Source organism: Caretta caretta, chromosome 3 (assembly GCF_965140235.1).
Source record: "Caretta caretta isolate rCarCar2 chromosome 3, rCarCar1.hap1, whole genome shotgun sequence".
In the NCBI taxonomy this organism is placed as follows: Eukaryota; Metazoa; Chordata; order Testudines; family Cheloniidae; genus Caretta; species Caretta caretta.
The window spans coordinates 142,584,959-142,607,408 of NC_134208.1; the positions used below are offsets into that span (position 1 = coordinate 142,584,959).

A 22,450-nucleotide genomic window follows, 5' to 3' on the forward strand; every position below is an offset into this window, starting at 1 on the left:
TTCAACATGCTGAGCACTCCTCACAATAATATCGCTACTGTGCTACTTCACAGCCTCTGTTAAAAGACCCCTATTTGATTTTTAGGTAGAATTTGGATGCTCAACTTTCTTAAATGTGGCTGTACCCATACTGAGATGAATGTGTTGGATGCAGCACACCCAAACAATCCTCAGATGCTATGGGACTCAAGAAAACAGTTAAAAAAGCAGGCAGAAACCCAGCTGCTTCCCTTTATTCTCCTGTTTACAATATTAAACCAACATTACAGCTATACATTGACATCACTTCACATGCCAAACTCCCACTGATATCAAAGAGTTCTCCGCATGAACAGAAAGCAGTTTACGGCCCTTAGTGTGCAAATAATTCTGCTATGATCCCTTTTCTTTGAAATGCTGGCTGCAGTACCATAGGATTTGTTAGACTTTTCAAGGACTTGGCATGCTTTTAGAGGCATTGTACTCACCAGCACCCCTACCCTCCCTCACACCGAGTATCCAGAGGCAGTACATAACTGAAATGGAAATTCTGAATTTCTCTCTCTGTTCTTTGGAGTAGAAATTACATCTTGGATCACACATTATATCATCTCGTTCCTTAGAAGCATGTTTGCATCACTTTATGTCATGCACCTCTGTGGTCTGTTGGCAAGGCACAGCTACATTAAGCGAGGGACCCAGAGCTGACATTATCAATTTTAAAAAAAAATTCTACATTTAGTTTGAGGAACAAATACACACTGCTACAGAGACAGACTAATTCTGTGTATTCCACAGGATCTCACAACGTGTTTTGAAAAGTAGCTAACCCAGTTTGTGTTCACACTGTACAGCTATTAAACCATGCTTGAACCAAACTACAGGGGCCTGTTTGTGCCCTGCTAGGGAGCAGTCTTGAACACAGTTCTAATGCTGTTACAGCTTAGTGACCCAATGCTCCACAAACAACTTCCTATCTTCTTAATGGAACTTTCATGCAGAGTGCAGAGGAGCGGAGTGAGCTGGGAATAGAGTTTCACAACACTGGAGCAAATTCTGCCTCCAGTGGGTGCAGCAGGTGATCAGTATATCTCAAGATTTTACTGTTGTATATATTTTTCAAAATTGGTTTAGTTTTAGAGCTAGTGTGGATGGACATAGTTTTTCCTAAAATCATATAACTGTTTTCAGTTAAGAGCAATGATTTTCCTTTTGAAATAATGGCTCAAAGTCACATTAACCCTCAAGTTCAGAAGTCCCTGAAACTCAAACTGGTCTGACCTACAATATTTAGGACTGAAAACAAATTCTGGTTCAATAGGCATTACACATTTTAGCAAGTAAGGCTGCTCATCAGGTAGATTATTTGGCCTGCTTTTCTTTCATTTACACTTGTCTTTCACAGGAGCATCAACAGCACTGAGGGCAAAGGCCATTTGGTTCTGGATTCTGGCAGTACAAGTAACAAAAGATAAGTTCCTACAAATCGAGAAGGCAATTGGTCACAGGCCTTGGGAAATTATATTTCAGTGGCCAGAGATTTTACCTAACTTACCTTTTCTTGTGTCTGGCACAGAAGACAGTTGCATTCAAAGCAATACTGGCGTTTCAGATGTTTTTGACGCTCACTGCTGGGCATCAGTGATTCAATATAGCTGATAGTGAGCTATGTGAAACAAACAGAAAAAACAGAACTCTTATACTTAAACATCAATTCAGTATATAAGTAGAGCTGGTTGAAAAAAAAATTACCAAAATACGTCCCAGTCACAAAATCTGATTTCATATAAATGGATACATCCCACTGAGAAAATCTAAATACTTTTTTCATGTTAACACTGCCATTTCAAAGCATTTTTCGAACTTTTAATTTTGAGAAAACTTTTAATTCTTTGTCCTGATTTTGAGATGAAAGCAAATGTTGAAGTATCCAAATTTTCTATGGGATGGAAATTCCATTTTCTGACTAACTCTGACTGTAATCCTGGACTCCAGCACCATCCAAGCGTCTAAAAATATTTTGACTTAAGGATACCACTTTTATTTGAGAATATACATTCTATTCTACATATGTCAACCAGGTTAGTTTTATTTCAATCCTATCTCACTATTTTAAGTATCTCTATAATACCAATCATTGGAATATTTAAGTGCTGTTTTGTTGTGACTGAAAAAACATAAGACCCTCCTATCTAGACTTGCTAAAAATATTCCCAAGTACTTGCAAGAAGATACACAACAACCCTGATTGAAACTAAATAATAATACCTGCATTTCTAGCCCTTTAAAAACCCTAATGCCATTCAGGTAAATTCCAATGAATAACAGCGAATTCTTTGTTAAAAAAAACAACAGAAAACAAACAAAAAAAATTCCACACCAGCCAGAAGAAATTTTGAAGGGCCATAATCATGGCATTTATATAATGCTTTATATCAGGGGTGGCCAACCTGAGCCTGAGAAGGAGCCAGAATTTACCAATGTACATTGCCAAAGAGCCACAGTAATATGTCAGGATACCCAATGACCACTGAAGTACTCCAAAAAGGGCAGAACTAGACACCAGGTCACATTACTACATCTTGACCATAGATACTTCAACTAACAGGGATACGTTTTTGCATGGCTCCTAGTTAAATCATGAGACTGCATTCAAACAGAAATGACAGGGAAACCTTACCAATTTTCACTAATGACTGGGAGACCCAATTGTCAGTTACTGAGTTTTGCAAGTTACTGGGTAGTGTGAGTAAACAAACAAATAACAAGCAAGCATAATGCCTCTACTTTGTTCACTTGTTATTATGAATATAATTTCATATTTATTACACATATTAACATAGAATAACTATGTTAAAGAACATTGTTAAGGTTGCAAAGTCAATCACCCTAAATTTCCACAGGTTGCGGGGGCAGGAGAGGGGCAGGAGATAGTATGTAGTTGTGTAATTAAAGAGTGTATCATAAGGCATACACATAAAGGGATCAAATTGAGGATGCCCAAGCAACTTTTACTCTGGCATTTCCAAAATTCTGAGTGCCTGACTGCAATCTTAACAAGGTGGAAATATGATGCACCAGGTGTAGACCTGGCACCAGGTATTAGCCCCTTAGAGCAAAGGGGAAACTAGGAAGCAGATTATGACTCTCAGCTCAGATCAGATCAAGTATACTTCACGAGCATGTTTCTCCACACTGAGCTACCCATAAGCCTCAGTCCTAACTGGGAAAAGGTTCGAATGTGTATCAGCCTCCATTAAGTAAAGACCCAGAAGCTCAAATCTGAATCACCTTCCCCTAAATCTTGGTGGGAGTTGGATTTGAATCACTGGATCTGATCCCCTTCCTATGATTTTAGGTTTAGGTTATATCCAAAACCAGAAGAGACCTAATCTGGCTAAAACATGGTCCAAGATAGCAGAAATCTTGTGGGAACATCCATTCATGTGTGATTCCTCCATTCAGGGCCAAAATATTGAGAGAAAAGGTCATAAGCTTTCAACACTGCTGAATCTAAGCATTAGAGGTGGTTGAGTCTCAAACCTGAATCACAAACCACAGCCTAGATCTAACAGAGAGTGAACAAACCCCCACTTTGCCCATTTCCAGTCTCCAGACCTGTTCAATCCTTGTTTCCTTTCTGTCTGTGCTCCTGACAAGAGTACCAAGTATGATGCAGGAGACTTCATAAGAGGAACTAAACTGAAAGCTATTTCTTCTAGGCTACTAAACGGCTATCAGATGATAACAGTCACTAACAACCTGCTCTGAATTTGAACTTATGACCAAAAAGTGAAAGGCAACACATGATTAATAATCCCTACGATGTGGAAATTTACAACCCCTTGATTTTTTTTGCAGTTAAACGGTCTGATCCAGCTCCCATTGAAATCATTGGGCATGTTTCCATTCATTTCAGTGGGAGCTGCATTGAGCCCTAAGTGAGCAGAATATTTTGTTGTTGCCAGATTGAACGGGAAAATGTAAATGTAATGTTCAAAAACATGACCACCCTCCCAGTGACTAAGTGTGTACTAATCATTTAATCAGTTATACACAGAAGCCCTTTATTAAAGTCTGTCTCTTACACTTGTTTTAATTTTGGATCTGTTCATTAGATGCAAGGCTCGTTTAACTTGTACATAAATATGAAATATTTACACTCATCAAATATTCCTTTAATAGTATTTTGTGTGTAGGATGTACAGTATTAATTACACCATTAATTCAGTTGACCAAAGCTTTACTGCATCCAACTGCACCCAATGATCCCTTTGAGGATCTGGGCCCCAGGTCCCATAATTTAATTTCATTTAAAAACTGCACTGTAACAAATACTCCTTAACGGGTGTTAATACTATAAAGACATGTTTTAAACAACAGATATTCTGGCTGAAAATCTGTACATACTGTGGACCAGTTATAAGAATTTCTAAAGTATACTTAGCATAGACAAGCAACCAACCACCCAAATTGGTTGTGTACCAGAATTGGTCTCTAACAGTAGGTCAGACAAAATTACAATGGAAACCCTGCAGCTACTTTAAAGTGGTTACTTAAGACAGGGGCGCATTGGACGCCATCTTCAGAGCAGGTTTCTCTGCATGTTTGAAAAATGTTCCTGAATATATATGAATTTGATAGTCCAGCTTATCCCTGAAGGAGCCACTTTAATCTCCAAGGAAATGATTTCTATGTTCTAATATCTTTTCCCCACACCCCATATTTAGCCTGTACTTTCTTTCTTTCAAAAATGAAATTAAAAAGAAAAAAAACTTTACATAATGCTTAGGGCCTGTCCTAAGGTAACAAAAACCAGGAAAATCAATGCTAAGACTGACATTATTTGAGCAGGAGAAGGAGGAAGGTCTTATAATTGGGTATGAGTGACTGGAAGCAAATTTGAGAGACTCCTGTATCCTAAGTTATCATTAGAGACACACAGACTGCAATTTCCACAGCTGACTTCCATCGTTTCCTTCTTCCTCTTATTAGACTCAATTATGCTCTGAAATCTGGCACAAATTAGGGTCAAGAGAGCAGTAGGAGATCCTCTCTCTCCTGCTTCAGCAGAGGGAGATCTGAAGTTGCTCCCAGCCCTCGTTTGTTTTCTCTTCACCTCTGCTTCTTTCACTCTGCTGCTCTGCTCTGCATATGCCAGATCCTGCTCTCAGAGGTGCTCACCTCCAGCATTTCAAACATCAGGATTTCAGTCAGTTTCACTGTGCTGCTAGTTACACCCCAGGTGAAGCTGTGTGCCCTTACAGCTCAGCCCAACACAGGGAAAGGAGATGAGGAAAACAATAGGGGAGAAAGGCCATAAGGGGAAGGTAAAAGAGTTCTACTAGGACCAAGATTCACAAGGGAATGAAATACAAACTCCAAGTTCCAAAACTGGAGGAGGTTCTTCCACATGGCTCCATTTCCTCCAAAGGGATTTTTTCTCTAAATGTCTTCAATACATTGGATGGGTACATAAGAGAGTAGAACTCGGGGCACAGGCCAGACACTGGTTTTTAATGTCATATCCAAAAGGACCTCACACACTGTATGCAACCCAATTGATCATCCTCATCAGAAAGGTTGTCAGCGATCCCTTGAGGAGGAGGAGAATCTCTTTCACGGGTTTTATTTTTCATGGGCCCTTTTGTGACTGAGGATTCTGATCCTTTAGCCACAGGTTTGTTGACAGACATTGCAGGTGGTGTTGGAAGACAGGGTTGGGCCATGATTGCTGCATGACAGTTGTCTTTCCTTTCTTTTCTGGCATTTTTCTGCAACCAGGGCAAGGCGATTTTCCACAAAAGTGGAGGTTCCCTCTCTGACAAGTCTTCACCAGTCATCCCTATCCTGGGCTGCTGTCTCCCAGTGTGCGGTGTTGATGCCCCATCTCTTGATCTTTATCTTGAGGGTGTCTTTAAAGTGTTTCTTTTGGCCTCCTCGTTTCCTTTCTCCTTTGGTGAGTCGGGCCTACAGTAGTTTTTTTGGTAAGCGTACATCAGGCATGCACACACAGTGCCTGCCCCACCTCAACTGGTGCTGGATAATCAGGGCCTCAACACTGAAGATGTTGGCCTCTGTGAGGACACTGACATTGAACTGACCCTGCTGGGATTCAAACCTATGTTTCCAAGGAGCCTAGGAATTCCATATCTGCCACTTAAAACTCTAAGGACTTGACTACACAAATATTTAGTTTGCAGCAAGCTGTGGTGTGAATCTATGGCACAACTGTTCATGTACACCCTGCTGATACACATTAACTGTTTATCAATGCACTTTGATCTAGTCCTCTTTGAAAGGGGACCAGAACAAAGTGCATTAATGAACTGTTAATTAACGTCAGCAGGGTGCACATGGTCAGTTGGTGCACGGCAAGCTAACATAGGGTAGATTCACACTCTAGCTTGCCATCAACTAAATATCTGTGTTGACAAGCCCAAAGTGTGAGGATTCTGGAATAAATGTTGTAGAAATTGCTTTAAATTGCAAAATTCTATATTTGGTACTGATTTTAATGTGTGTGTAAATATTTATCGTTCTATTCGTATTCTCTATATGAAGTGAGCTGTACCTCACGAAAGCGTATGCTCAGATAAATTTGTTAGTCTCTAAGGTGCCACAAGTACTCCTTTTCTTTTTGCTCTATATTTCTGTTACTAGGGCCAGGTCTACACTACAGCGTTGCTCCTGCTGATGTAAGTGAGCTGTACCTCACGAAAGCTCATGCTCAAATAAATTGGTTAGTCTCTAATGTGCCACAAGTACTCCTTTTCTTTTTGCGAATACAGACTAACACGGCTGTTACTCTGAAACCTACTCCGTCTTAATAACTCAACCACCATGAGCCCTGGTCTACACTAGGACTTTAGGTCGAATTTAGCAGCGTTAAATCGATTTAAACCTGCACCCGTCCACACAATGAAGCCCTTTATTTCGACTTAAAGGGCTCTTAAAATCGATTTCCTTACTCCACCCCTGACAAGTGGATTAGCGCTTAAATCGACATTGCCGGCTCGAATTTGGGGTACTGTGGACACAATTCGATGGTATTGGCCTCCGGGAGCTATCCCAGAGTGCTCCATTCTGACCGCTCTGGACAGCGCTCTCAACTCAGATGCACTGGCCAGGTAGACAGGAAAAGAACCGCGAACTTTTGAATCTCATTTCCTGTTTGGCCAGCGTGGCAAGCTGCAGGTGACCATGCAGAGCTCATCAGCACAGGTGACCATGATGGAGTCCCAGAATCGCAAAAGAGCTCCAGCATGGACCGAACGGGAGGTACGGGATCTGATCGCTGTTTGGGGAGAGGAATCCGTGCTATCAGAACTCCGTTCCAGTTTTCGAAATGCCAAAACCTTTCTGAAAATCTCCCAGGGCATGAAGGACAGAGGCCATAACAGGGACCCGAAGCAGTGCCGCGTGAAACTGAAGGAGCTGAGGCAAGCCTACCAGAAAACCAGAGAGGCGAACAGCCGCTCTGGGTCAGAGCCCCAAACATGCCGCTTCTATGATGAGCTGCATGCCATTTTAGGGGGTTCAGCCACCACTACCCCAGCCGTGTTGTTTGACTCCTTCAATGGAGATGGAGGCAATACGGAAGTAGGTTTTGGGGACGAAGAAGATGATGAGGAGGAGGTTGTAGATAGCTCACAGCAAGCAAGCGGAGAAACCGGTTTTCCCGACAGCCAGGAACTGTTTCTCACCCTAGACCTGGAGCCAGTACCCCCCGAACCCACCCAAAGCTGCCTCCTGGACTCAGCAGGCGGAGAAGGGACCTCTGGTGAGTGTACCTTTTAAAATGCTATACATGGTTTAAAAGCAAGCATGTGAAAGGATTACTTTGCCCTGGCATTTGCAGTTCTGCCTTTGCAAAAGGTTTCTGGGGAGGGCAGCCTTATTTCGTCCTTCATGGTAGGACACTTTACCACTCCAGGCCAGCAACACGTACTGGGGAATCACTGTAGAACAAAGCATTGCAGTGTATGTTTGCTGGCATTCAACCAAAATCCGTTCACGCGGTGGGAGGAGGCAAAATGCGACCTTGTAACGAAAGCACATGTGCTATGTATGTAATGTTAACAGCAAGGTTTACCCTGAAAGAGTGTAGCCACTGTTTTATAAAATGTGTCTTTTTAAATACCGCTGTCCCTTTTTTTTTCTCCACCAGCTGCATGTGTTTCAATGATCACAGGATCTTCTCCTTCCCAGAGGCTAGTGAAGCTTAGAAAGAAAAAAAAATGCACTCGCGATGAAATGTTCTCCGAGCTCATGCTGTCCTCCCACACTGACAGAGCACAGACGAATGCGTGGAGGCAAATAATGTCAGAGTGCAGGAAAGCACAAAATGACCGGGAGGAGAGGTGGAGGGCTGAAGAAAGTAAGTGGCGGGCTGAAGACAGGGCTGAAGCTCAAAGGTGGCGGCAGCGTGATGAGAGGAGGCAGGATTCAATGCTGAGGCTGCTGCAGGACCAAACCAGTATGCTCCAGTGTATGGTTGAGCTGCAGCAAAGGCAGCTGGAGCACAGACTGCCACTGCAGCCCCTCTGTAACCAACCGCCCTCCTCCCCAAGTTCCATAGCCTCCACACCCAGACGCCCAAGAACGCGGTGAGGGGGCCTCCGGCCAACCAGCCACTCCACCACAGAGGATTGCCCAAAAAAAAGAAGGCTGTCATTCAATAAATTTTAAAGTTGTAAACTTTTAAAGTGCTGTGCTTAAAGTGCTGTGTGGCATTTTCCTTCCCTCCTCCACCACCCCTCCTGGGATACCTTGGTAGTCATCCCCCTATTTGTGTGATGAATGAATAACGAATGCATGAATGTGAAGCAACAATGACTTTATTGGCTCTGCAAGCAATGATTAAAGGGAGGAGGGGAGGGTGGTTAGCTTACAGGGAAGTAGAGTGAACCAAGGGGCGGGGGGGTTCATCAAGGAGAAACAAACAGAACTTTCACACCGTAGCCTGGCCAGTCATGAAACTGTTTTTCAAAGCTTCTCTGATGCGTACCGCGCCCTCCTGTGCTCTTCTAACCGCCCTGGTGTCTGGCTGCGCGTAACCAGCAGCCAGGCGATTTGCCTCAACCTCCCACCCCGCCATAAACGTCTCCCCCTTACTCTCACAGATATTGTGGAGCACACAGCAAGCAGTAATAACAGTGGGAATATTGGTTTCGCTGAGGTCTAAGCGAGTCAGTAAACTGCGCCAGCGCGCCTTTAAACGTCCAAATGCACATTCTACCACCATTCTGCACTTGCTCAGCCTGTAGTTGAACAGCTCCTGACCACTGTCCAGGCTGCCTGTGTATGGCTTCATGAGCCATGGCATTAAGGGGTAGGCTGGGTCCCCAAGGATAACTATAGGCATTTCAACATCCCCAACAGTTATTTTCTGATCTGGGAATAAAGTCCCTTCCTGCAGCTTTTGAAACAAACCAGAGTTCCTGAAGATGCGAGCATCATGCACCTTTCCCGGCCATCCCACGTTGATGTTGGTGAAACGTCCCTTGTGATCCACCAGAGCTTGCAGCACTATCGAAAAGTACCCCTTGCGGTTTATGTACTCGGCGGCTTGGTGCTCCGGTGCCAAGATAGGGATATGGGTTCCGTCTATAGCCCCACCACAGTTAGGGAATCCCATTGCAGCAAAGCCATCCACTATGTCCTGCACATTTCCCAGGGTCACTACCCTTGATATCAGCAGATCTTTGATTGCGTGGGCTACTTGCATCACAGCAGCCCCCACAGTAGATTTGCCCACTCCAAATTGATTCCCAACTGACCGGTAGCTGTCTGGCGTTGCAAGCTTCCACAGGGCTATCGCCACTCGCTTCTCAACTGTGAGGGCTGCTCTCATCTTGGTATTCATGCGCTTCAGGGCAGGGGAAAGCAAGTCACAAAGTTCCATGAAAGTGCCCTTACGCATGCGAAAGTTTCGTAGCCACTGGGAATCGTCCCAGACCTGCAACACTATGCGGTCCCACCAATCTGTGCTTGTTTCCCGAGCCCAGAATCGGCGTTCCACAGCATGAACCTGCCCCATTAGCACCATGATGCATGCATTGGGAGGGCCCATGCTTTCAGAGAAATCTGTGTCCATGTCCTGATCACTCACGGGACCGCGCTGACGTCGCCTCCTCGCCCGGTATCGCGTTGCCATGTTCTGGTGCTGCATATACTGCTGGATAATGCGTGTGGTGGTTAATGTGCTCCTAATTGCCAAAGTGAGCTGAGCGGGCTCCATGCTTGCCGTGGTATGGCGTCCGCACAGAAAAAAGGCGCGGAACGATTGTCTGCCGTTGCTCTGACGGAGGGAGGGGCGACTGACGACACGGCTTACAGGGTTGGCTTCAGGGAGCTAAAATCAACAAAGGGGGTGCCTGTACATCAAGGAGTATTTCAGGCAGGACTTCACGGAGGGTTCCAATAAGAAATGGTGCACCTAAGTTATCGTTGTTATTGGAACAAGGAGGTTAGCCTGGCCTCTGATTGATACATGGCTAGATTTACCTCGCTGCACCTTCTCTGTGAGTGACTGCAGTGTGACCTAGAGGAATGAGTCCCCTAGACAGGGGAGGAGGCAAATGAGTACAAAACAAATCTGGTCTATTTCTTGTTTTGACCCACTCCATCTATCTTTTACATCTTTGGCCGGCAGCAGACGGTGCAGAAGGACTGCATGCCATCCACATCTCATGGCTGCTCGGCAGAAGATGGTACAGTACGACTGCTAGCCATCCCCATCTCTTGCCTGCCTGGCAGAAGATGGTGCAATACGACTGCTAGCAATCCTCATCTCTTGCCTGCCTGGCAAAAGATGGTACAGTATGACTGCTAGCAGTCCGTATCGCCTGCCCGCTCACCATAAGACGGTTCAATAGGACTGACTGCAGGACTAAAGAGAATGACCTGGTCAAGTCACTCCAAATTTAGTCCCTGCGACCATGTCTGCCCAGGCGCTCCCAGCCGACGTGGCCAGGAGCACCTCGGACACGACGAGGACGACTACCAGTCGTATTGCACCGTCTGCTGCCAGAAGGCAATGGGTTGCTGCTACTGTGCAGCAAAGCCGTACCGCGTCTGCCAGCACCCAGGAGACATAGGGTGACGGTTACCTGAGCGGGCTCCATGCTTGCCATGGTATGGCGTCTGCACAGGTAACTCAGGAAAAAAGGCGCGAAATGATTGTCTGCCCTTGCTTTCACGGGGGGAGGGAGGGAACGGGGGGCTGATGATATGTACCCAGAACCACCCGCGACAATGTTTTAGCCCCATCAGGCATTGGGATCTCAACCCAGAATTCCAATGGGCAGCGGAGACTGCGGGAACTGTGGGATAGCTACCCACAGTGCAACGCTCCGGAAGTCGACGCTTGCCTCGGTACTGTGGAAGCGCTCCGCCGAGTTAATGCACTTAATGCACTTAGAGCATTTTCTGTGGGGACACACACACTCGAATTTATAAAACCGATTTCTAAAAAACCGACTTCTATAAATTCGACCTTATTCCGTAGTGTAGACATACCCTCGAGAGGCGTAGTGCTTAGGGAGATGTACTTAGGGCAGGGGTGGGCAAACCTTTTGACTTGAGGGCCATATCAGGGTGCGAAACTGTATGGAGGGCCGGGAAGTCTGTGCCTCCCCAAACAGCCTGGCCCCTGCCCACTATCCGCCCCCGACTGCCCCCCTTAGAACTCCCCACCCATCCAACCCCCCCTCTCCTTGTCCCCTGACCACCCCCTCCCGGAACCCCCACCCCTAACCAACTCCTCCCCCTAGCTAACTCCCCCCGCTCCCTGTCCCCTGACTGCCCCCCAGAACCTCCGCCCCATCCAACCATCCCCTGCTCCCTGTTACCTGACTGCCCCCAGGGACTCCCTGCCCCTTATCCAACCCCCCCGGCCCCCTTACCATGCTGCTCAGAGCAGCATGTCTGGCTGCTGTGCTGCCCAGCCAGAGCCAGACACGCTGCTGCGCTTCCCTGCATGAGCGTGCAGCCCTGCCACCCAGAGCATTGCCCCCGGGCGGCACAGCTGTGGGGGATGGGGGACAGCGGGAGAGGGGCTGGGAGCTAGCCTCCTGGGCCAAGATCTCAGGGGCCAGGCAGGATGGTCCCGCGGGCCATAGTTTGCCCACCTCTGACTTAGGGCAATGCAGTGTCTGTGTAGACACGGCATTACTTACATCACCCGTCAGCACCACACTGAGCTCCGAGCCCAGTTGCCTGGTGCTGAGTTGGGCTGTCCCACCAGTTGGAAGTTCCACGCTGAACTGAGAGCCCAGGCTCTCAGCCCCCCACACTGCTCCCCTTAAGTGGGTGCAAGTGCTCCTGGTGAGGATGCCAACACCAGCAGAAGGAAGGTAGTGTGGACATGAAATACCGCACTAATTACTGTGGCGGCAGTATGTCAGCTTAACAAAGATTGTCTTAATTGTGTAGTGCAGACAAGGCCTAGGGTACCAGTTATGTCAGTATAGAAATAGGAGCTGCCCCTCTGAGCACTTGATGGAGTGTGCACTGGCAGGAACCTGGGAGAGCAGAGGATGTTTGTGCACTGATTCCATGGAACTTCACAAGTGTAAAACTGACATAACTGAGATCAGAGCCCACTATGGAACGTTTGGTTTCCTAAACAAAACATAACAACCAAATAATTCTCCATATTGCTAACTCTTGCAATTTTATGATTAGCCTTGTGAAATTTCATTTTTCCCTAATGCCCCAGGGCTTAGAAACAGGTGATTATATGAGAATCTCAGTTTCTAATCTAAAAAACAGTAAGATTTTAGCATATGTGGTTGTGGAGAAAAGCTTGTAAATGTGAATCCTTAATGGCACATACCCCAGAAGGCAAAGAAAAAGATCCCCATATTTATTATTATTTTTAAGTCTGATGATTTTAAACTAATCTCTTGAGTTGCTGGTGGCCTGATTTGTGATTTTTGAATTCTTGGGGTAATCTATATTAAATTCTTCATAAACAAGATGCATTTATTACCAGGATATTTTGTATGTGATGTTAAGAGTGATTACATTTTCATCAAATTCAGAGTCACCTCAGACTCAGCAGTTTCTCTCTACGGGGATTTGTGCAAACATTTTTTTCTGTTTTAACCTGCCCAGTTTCACAGCTCCTGAGATTCACCTTGGTTTTGAGGTTTGAAAGAACCCCAAAGTTCAACGCAAAATGAAATCAAAACTAGTGTCACATGGTTTCACATCAAAAACATGCAAACCAACAAATTCCCAGTGGATGAGAGAATAAAACCATCAAACAGCTCCAGTTTGCTCAAAACTGGCAGGGAAAAAGAAAGCTGCACCATTTTTAGATGGACCATATATGTTTATCACTGACCTGATCAATATCATCCAATTTAAATGATAAGCGCTTTAGAACCTAATCTAGGCCTGATTCTGATCTCAGTTATACCTGCTCCACTAGAGCTACACTGGGCCTTCCACTTTATATGATACTGAGATGAGCACAACAGCAGTGTCTAAAATCAGTGACCAGTGACTTAACCTCTCTGGACACATTTACACAGCTGCAAAGAGTGAGTCTTGCAGCCTGGCCTGACTGACTTACACGAGCAGGGCTCGGGCTAGCATACTGAAAATAGCTGTGTACACATTGTTTTGACATTTGGGCTTGAGCTGCCACTTGGGCCCTGAAGCCCACCCCTATCGATAGGCTGCAGAGTTCTATCTTCAGACTGAGCTGGAAGGTCCACATTCCTATTTTTAGCATCCTAGCGTGAGTCCCACTAGCACAAGTCTGTCAACCTGGGCTGCAAGACTCACTCCCAGCAGGTGTGTTGACATATCCTATGTCTCCATTTCCTCACTGGTAAAATGGGGATCATAAATCACTGATGACTGTAAATTGCTTTGAGATCCTCAGTTGGAAGGTGCTATAGAAGTGCAACATTATTTTTATTTCTCACTGGTCTAATGAAAATATAAAATTCTAGTGCTTCGTATTGCCCTGGCAAGGGTCTGGAATTCCCACAGAGTTTGTTCCTGTATGGATAACTACACAAGAGTGCTCTTTTTATAGCCTGGCTTTGAGTCACTACTGTGATTTTTTTCCCCAATAAGTGTAATTGATTACTCAGACTTTTATTTGCCATTACCTAAGGTGCCACATTCTGCCTATAAATGGCTTTCTAATCCTTAAAATTCTTTGAACTTTCTTGTTGCTACATGACTTGAAACAACACCTTATACTTAACCTTAAATCCATTTTGGAAGCACTATTTTTATACTGATACAGGGCCAGATTCTGCCCTGACTTGCACGTTGTACTGCCCCATCGGATCAGATTCTGATCTCACTTATACCAGAGAGAAGGTCGAAAGAGGCAGAGATATAATAGGAAAACCAACTGACATGAGGATATAAAATAATGCAGAACCCCCTACCTTTCCTTACACCCTCCTAATAGATTATTTTTCTTTTCCTTTTTCCCGCTCCAGGTGTAAATGATATTCATTTGATATATTCATACCAAATATCACTTTATCATTTATATCCTTTTTTTCCACTAACATACATGAATGCATAATTAACTGGCATGTAACTCAATCCACTATTTTTGGGTTAAATGAGGGGGCACCTGTATTACCACAAACCCTCAATGTTAGTTGCTTTTTCTCTATCCCACAACATCTGCCCTCTTCAGGCCAGATTTTTAAAAGAACTCAGTTCCCATTTAGGCACCAAAACAAGCACAGAACATAAGAACGCCATCCTGGGTCAGACCGATGGCCCATCTAGCCCAGTATCCTGTCTTCCAATAGTGGCCAATGTCAGATGCGTCAAAGGGAATGAGCAAAACAGGACATTTATCAAGTGATCCATCCCCTGTTGTCCAGTCCCAGCATCTGGCAGTAAGAGGCTTTGGGGTGGGGTTGAATATCTGATCATCTTGGCTAATAGTCATTGATGGACCTATCCTGCATAAATTTATCCAATTATTTTTTGAACCAAGTTATAGTTTTGGCCTTGACAACATCCCTGGCAACAAGTTTCACAGGTTGACTGTGCGTTGTGTGAAGAAATGCTTCCTTTTGTTTCAGACCTCATGACAATTAATTTCATTGGGTGACCCATAGTTCTAGTGTTATGTGTGACAGGTTCGATAATGCTCCTTATTGACTTTCTCCACACCACTCATGATTTCATAGACCTCTATCAGATCCCCCCTTAGTCGTCTCTTTGCCATGCTGAACAGTCCCAATGTTTTTATTCTCTCCTCATCTGGCAGCTGTTCCATACCCTAATCATTTGTGTTACTCTTCTCTGTACCTTTTCCATTTCTAAAGTATCTTTTTTGAGACGGGGTGACCAGAACTGCAGGCAGTATTCAAGCTGTGGGTATACCATGGATTTATATACTGGCATTATGATATTTGGGATTATATTTTCCAATGTGCATTACTTTGCAATTATCAACATGGAATTTCATCTGCCATTTTGTTGCCCAGTCACCCAGTTTTGTGAGATTTCATTGTAACTTTTCGCACTCTGCTTTGAACTTAACTATCTTGAGCAATTTTATATCATCTGAAACTTTGACACCTCACTGTTTACCCATTTTTCCAGATCATTTATGAATATGTTGAACAGCACTGGTCCTAGTAAAGACCCCTGGGGAACACTACTATTTACCTCTCTCCATTCTGAAAAAACCTTTTTCCTATCTTTTAACCAGTTCCTGATCCATGAGAGGACTTTCCCTCTTATTCCATGAATGCTTAGTTTGCTTCAGAGACTTCAGTGAGGGACCTTGTCAAAGGTTTTCTGAAAGTCCAAGTACACTATATCCACTGGATCAGCCTCTAATTGCCAGGATTGCCTCTGGATCAAGAAAATGAAAATAGCTCAACATATTGAGCTGATCTATTTTGAAAATCTAGCCTTTATTTCAATGCCTAAATGGGAGCTGAGAGTTTTTGAATATTTGCTCCCACATGTGAAAGTTGCATTCATTTTTAAGGTCCTGCGGCTGCCAAAGTCACTGCAAATTACATCTGTTTTCTGAGCAGCTTACAACCAGTGACTAATAAACACCATACTTATCTCACCACTGATTTTCGGCCAGAGGCTTCCATGAGTGATGCATTCACTTCCAAATTTAGACTTGGTGTGTCACAGCTTCTTAGGTCAAAGTCATAGTAGCGTTAGTGCACTGGTCTTACAAATCAGGAAATCAGAATTCTATTCATGTTCTCGTATTAGGCCCATCATTGTGCTATACTGAGTGACGTTCATGTTTGGTGAAATTCACCCGAAAAAAAATCCAAGCATGGAGAAAAATGAAGTAGCTTCAGAGTTTAGGATCTGTTCTTGGATACTGTGGAGACCTCGTTAAAGTTTATTCCACTCTTTTTTGTAATAAATAACTCACTTCAGTAAATTGGTAAGAAGGGCATGTAGTTAAAAAAAAAAAAAGGAAGAAAAATAAGTATATACATTTCTGGCCTGAATAAGAATTTTAGGCAGAGTGAAGTTTGCAGTTGATAACTGCAGAAAAACCACACTGAATCCTGAGAGATTGTTCCTGGCAAAAAAAGTATGTACTGCAAAGATGTTTTCCTTGATTTTCCTAAAGAATCTTATTATTATGGCTATGAAGGATTTTCACCCTTTATGACTTATCTCCATTGCATTGTTGTTTAGAGGTAGATGATTTTAAAAAAACAAAAATAGCATTAAGACGATAGAACATCAGATATTGCAAAGTTGTAAATGTGGAATCTATATGCCCTTCAGATCCCCCAAAGACTGAGACACATAAATGCATTGGATTGAAGATAGGCCCTAGTTCTACAAAGACTTACACTGGTAAGTATTGTGATCTTAGAGGGGCTACTCATGTACTTAAAGTTATGCACATGCATCAGTCTTTGCAGGATAATGGCCCTACTCAGCAAATTCAACACCAAGTCGGTGTGATATTTGTTTACCTGGAAATATTTCAGCCATCACAACTGATTTTAAAAGTAGTACAAATGGCAACTAAAAAACAAGTTGAGAATTCCTCACATCAGAACACATAAATCACTTTGAAAGGGATTTCTCCAAGTCATTTTTAATGAAACTGACAAGCAAACAAACCCTGTCTTGCTACTTTCACTGCCAACGAAAGGTTTACTGCTACAGCGTGGTGGCAGCCTGACAAACTCTTATTGTTGTGATGACTTAGTGAGCGTTGCAATCGTCCCAGAAATATCATGCATTTCCATCAGGGTAAAGGCGTTCAAATACAAACAAAATTAAGTGCCTAAAGGAGGAATGGAGGAACAAGAATTTATCAAGGCTGCCTGTGATTTATGAGATGTAATGATTATGGGGCCCAGCCAGTGTGAAGAGATGATTCTATTTATCATCTTCTCCTTGATAGCTATGTGATAGAAACTAGCATCAATATATCAACAAAATATTAAACTGGTGGCCCTGCAGTCTGGCATTTATTTAGGGAGATGTCACTGCTGCAGGTGTCAGTGATGGAAGGGAGGACAAGTTAATTACCTCTTCACCAATCTGGATCTCCCGGACTGACCGAAGTAGAAGCTGGCGTCCCTCAAAAACGATCACACAGTTTGGGTCACAGCTGTGGTTCAGGAGAGACATGCTGGGGTGGGAGGGGGGAGAGAGAGAAACAGAGAACATTAGAAAGAAGGATCCTCCACTGCCAGTACCTCCTGAATTATTTAACATGAGCTCACTGAGTTACATCTAATGCACCGACAATCAGTTTATCAAACAAGGAAAATCCCTGGTAATCAAGTGTGGTCGGTTAGGTGAAGAAAATGAAGGTTTAGAAGATTTATATTCATTAATAACAGGAGCCCCGCCTTGATCATTCTCCTTGACCTGCACATTTGCTCATTCCTCCTTCTCACTGTTCTGCATGGAAAGGGCGGGGGGGGAAGAAGGGGGCTGCTGCCTCCCTGTGAGGGCTCTGTGTGAGGGAGAGGGGTGGGCCAGGGCAGAGTATATAGGCTGGAGACAAGGGAATGTGCTTCATTCCCATTGGTCCCCCCACCAGAATTCAGGGTAGAAATGAAATACATCCTAGAACTGTATATTTCTGTAGGTGGTACTGAAGGCATCAGGGATCCAACATCTCCCTTCGGATACTCTGGCCTCCAGAGGATCCATAGGATTTGTGGGGCGGCACTGCAGCCTGCTCCATGGTATGAGGGAATATGTACACACATGCACAAACACATATGCCCTTCCATAGAACAATTTGGGAGGAAACTCTGAGGGGAGCCTCACTGAAATCTTCTCTCCTTAGTCCCCTCTATCGGAGGAGATGGTTTACAGTAATTTGTCTCTCTATATGTTTCGTATTTCCATGTGACGATGTCTTAGCACTGAGTGTGACCCTACCAGGCAGCCCTCAATTGCATAGCACCCAGGGCAGAAGCTTGCTCTGTCATGGTGATGGTCATGGTGATGAACCCTTCATAAAAGAATTCCAGTATCGTCAGGGTGGAATCGGATTTTGGCTCACATCCGTTGTCCCCGTACTAACAAGTAAATTTAACCCAGCACCTTTGTGTAACAAAATGTGGCTCTCTGCCCCCTTCTAGCAGTTAGACTGTGTACAGAGGTTTGTGCTACTGCCTTTGAGGTAATGGGTCCGGCCTGTTAGTTCAAGCAATATATGCTCATGATTTTAGATCCACAAAGGCTGTAGTTCAATCCCGGTAGAAAATTCTACTAGGATGGTTCTTATACTGAGTATCTCTCGGATAACTTGCTTTTTGATTGCTAACGGGGGATATCTACCACTTAGCCACCAACCACCACTCTGCCAGTGTCCACCTTTGACTAATAGCCTTCAGGCAGACATTACCCAGGGACCACGGAGGCCTGGATACTGAGAGAAGGTATGGGACCAGAGGAAATGGGATGTGATCTCTCCTGGAAAAAAGCTGACGCACTGAGTGCCAGATCCTGCACAGTCACTAGTTATTAAAAACACCTCTTTTCCCATTGTCTTAATATTCTGGAGGACATGAGAATGAGAGGGAACGCATAAAATACATTCAGCAGATCTCCAATCCCGCTAACAAAGGAGGAGACACCAGGAGGGAGGAGCAGCTGTGTGATGTGGAACCCTTCAGAGACAGCCCCTCCAAAGCTGTACGTAAAAAGGAGCAAGGAGAGATTGGCCACCTGCAGGGCTCCTTTCTTCCTTTATCATACTCAGCTGATTCAGTGTTGATGAGAGTGACCTTTTTGTCACCCAAAATGGAAGCTGTTCTGGTAGACCAAGTGGAAGGCTTTGCCAAGGGCTGCACTGAACCATTTCTGGACCCAGTCCTGCACTGAACCATACAGAAGCCCCTATGAATCTTGAGGAGGTCAAAGAAACCTATCTATGCCCTGGGCAAGGGAGATTTCATCTGACCATCAGCCCCTGTGCACGAAGGAGATAGCTGGCAACAGGAGGACAGAACACCAGCATCTGAGATTTGTACCTTATCCATTTCTAACGTATCTTTTCTGAGATGGGCGATCAGAACCGCATGCAGTATCAAGGTGTGGGCATACCAAAGTGTCATTATAATATTTTCTTGATTATTCTTAATTTTCATATCTAAAATCCTATATTCTCTTTCAATGTGACAAAAAGGAAAGTGGTGGGCTGCAAAAACCCTATTCTTTCAAGGAACTATTTAACCAAGCTTCTTGGTACTTTCTTAAGAAGCCCGAGTCTCATGTTTTAGTGGCAGTATTTATCTTTACCACTGCCAGGAAGAGATTAGGGTCTCCATGAGAACAAGAATTCAGGTATAAAAAGCTGTCCTATCTAAATTATGTTAAAACTCTGCAATTAGGAGTTTAAAAATATTTTTAAACTCAATAATGTTTTTCATGTTCTTGTAATTTATTTGCATTTCCTAATTTCTTATTTAGCTATGGTACCTGCTACTTCAGTGACCCCTCTAGCTAGCTAGAAATAAAAAACAATAAAATAAAAAATAAAAAGCCACACACAGAGTTTTTGCCTGTGAATGAAACAGTGTCCACAGTACCTGGGATACAGGCCAACACCAACATCCTGCATTTCTCCATTACTGATGGTGAAACAGTTACAGGTCACCTGTAAAAACAAGGGAAAAAATCCAGGATTACCAGTGTCATTTAGAAATGTCATAACTAAGTGAAAGAAACTTTCAAAATAAAATGTAAGGGCATTTTGGTAATTAGATTGCAGATATTCAAGCCCAACACTGATACTCTTTCATTTTAGAGCAATCACATCTGGGACACACTCCCCTGTAAAACTATAGTCAATTAAGAGCAGAAATATTAGTATCCTGCAAAAATGTGAGGTTAAACACATGCAGAGGCCCTACTTTCCTGTCCGGGGGGCTGGGGAGGGGGCAGGAAATACATGAAGCCTGCAAAGCACAGCATATAGACAATATAGTGGGGAACAGTGGCTGTTGTGGCTATACAGAGTAGCTGTTTCAGATCAGATTTGCGCCAAACTGCCACAGTACAGTTTATGAAAAACAGTGGAGCCCCAAGAATGAACCAGAGCTTTGAGGTAAATAGCTACACTGACTGGGGAAATACGGCTTGTGCCTGTGTAAACACAAAGAGTGACTACCTGAAGGGTGATCTCTTACATGGCATTTATTTTCATGAGTGGGGAAAGGAGGGATAACTCAAATGGTTACAAGCTACAAGACATCTTATATTAATTATTCTCACAGGAAAAGAGCAATATCTTCTTCCATTTTATATTGCATACCCAACTGTAGAGTGTGTTTTTCTCTTATACAGTTTTCAGGGCTGAAATGGATTTGGAACTGAGATGAGAAAAGAAATAATTGCTTGCAACTAGAGAAGGGCCCAAGCTAAAACCCTGGATCTGAACTTTGGTGGTGGTCAAAATCCAAACCGGGATCCAAATTTTGCAAATGGCCACTGTTATTATAATCTATTGACCCAAAAACTAGAATGCAAAAACGTGCTGCATTTTGAAGTATTCCAAACCAGGATCTGAATTCTGTGTTAGAGTCCATCTGACTTTATTTGGAATAAAGGAGGAGCAATACTTTGTAATTTTTGATTACATGTGGGGCATGTCATGTCATCAGTTACATACTAATAAATAGGGCCCTACCAAATTCACAGCTGAAAAACGTGTCATGGACCGTGAAATCTGGTCTGGTCTCCCATGAAATCTGGTCTGTTGCGTGCTTTTACCCTATATTATACATATCTCACGGGGGGACCAGCGTTTCTCAAACTGGGGGTCCTGACCCAAAAGGGAGTTCAAGGTTATGTTAGGGCGGTCACGGTATTGCCACCCTTAGTTCTGCACTGCCTTCAGAGCTAGTCAGCCACAGAGAGGCAGCTGTTGGTCGGGCGCTTCGCTCTGAAGGCAGCGCCCCACCAGCAGCAGTGCAGAAGTCAGGGGTACCCTAATAATACCATACCCCGCCACCTTTACTTCCGTGCTGCTGCTGGAGGCGGTTCTGCCTTCAGAGCTGGGATCCTGGCCAGCAGCTGCCGCTCCCCAGCAGCAGCGCAGAAGTAAGAGTAGCAGTACCGCAACCCTGCCCCACCCAATTACCTTGCGACCCCCCCCTCCCCACAACTCCTTTTGGGGTCAGGACCCCATCAATTACAACACTGGGAAATTTTAGATTTAAATAGCTGAAATCATGAAATTTATAACTTTAAAAATCCTATGACCGTGAAGTTGACCAAAATGGACCGTGAATTTGGTCCCTTTTCTTTGCAAACATTTCTGTTTAACGGAACACGACTAGTTATAACAGACTATAAGGGTATGTCTACACACCAAAGAAAAACCCAAAGCTAGCCCCTGCCAGCAGATTCGGGCTCGCAGGGCTCAGGCTGCGGGGCTCTCTCATTGATGTGTAGACTGCCGGGCTTAGACTGATTCCCAGGCTTTAGGACCATGAGGGGGTGGGAGGGTCCCAGAACTTGGGCTGCAGCCCCAGCCCAGAATTCTAAACACCCCTGCAGCCCAAGCCGGGTTTTATTTTTTTTTTGCTGTGTAGACATACCCTAACATAAACAAGAAAAATGTCTGAATCTTTTATTTTTAAGTTTGATTTTCCATTGGCATCATGAATTCTCTGCAGAGTGGTGAAAAGGGTTAGTGAGGAGATTTGGCAGGTGTGAGTTTTGAAAAATCACTGAGTTTTTTCATACAATATAATCGCCCTGTAATCATACCTAGTTTAAAGAAATACACTGAAACATAACATATTATATTTTACCTATGGAACTCACAAATTAATATTTGCCAGTGTGTTAACCATAAAGAGAAAAATAAAATTCTCCTTCAGAATTTTCTAATAAAATCTGATTTAAATGAACAAATATGCAGTAAGGTATGCATTTTAATGGTTTGATTAGTCTGTTATTTATGTAACCCATTCAAACATTCCTGATCACTTACAAAAAC

General features: G+C 43.9%; 1 protein-coding gene across 4 annotated transcripts in view; it reads right to left on the reverse strand.

Annotated features, from left to right (window-relative positions):
* The window catches only part of SMYD3 (SET and MYND domain containing 3), a 663,495-nt gene that overhangs the window by 98,475 nt on the left and 542,570 nt on the right, over positions 1-22,450 (reverse strand). For all 4 annotated transcript variants that reach the window (XM_075126978.1, XM_075126977.1, XM_075126980.1 and 1 more), the window contains 3 exons: positions 20,034-20,101; positions 17,512-17,614; positions 1,535-1,645 (listed from right to left, as the gene is read on the reverse strand). In XM_075126978.1, the coding sequence (XP_074983079.1) occupies positions 1,535-1,645; positions 17,512-17,614; positions 20,034-20,101 (282 nt within the window). The remainder of the gene's footprint in view (positions 1-1,534; positions 1,646-17,511; positions 17,615-20,033; positions 20,102-22,450) is intronic.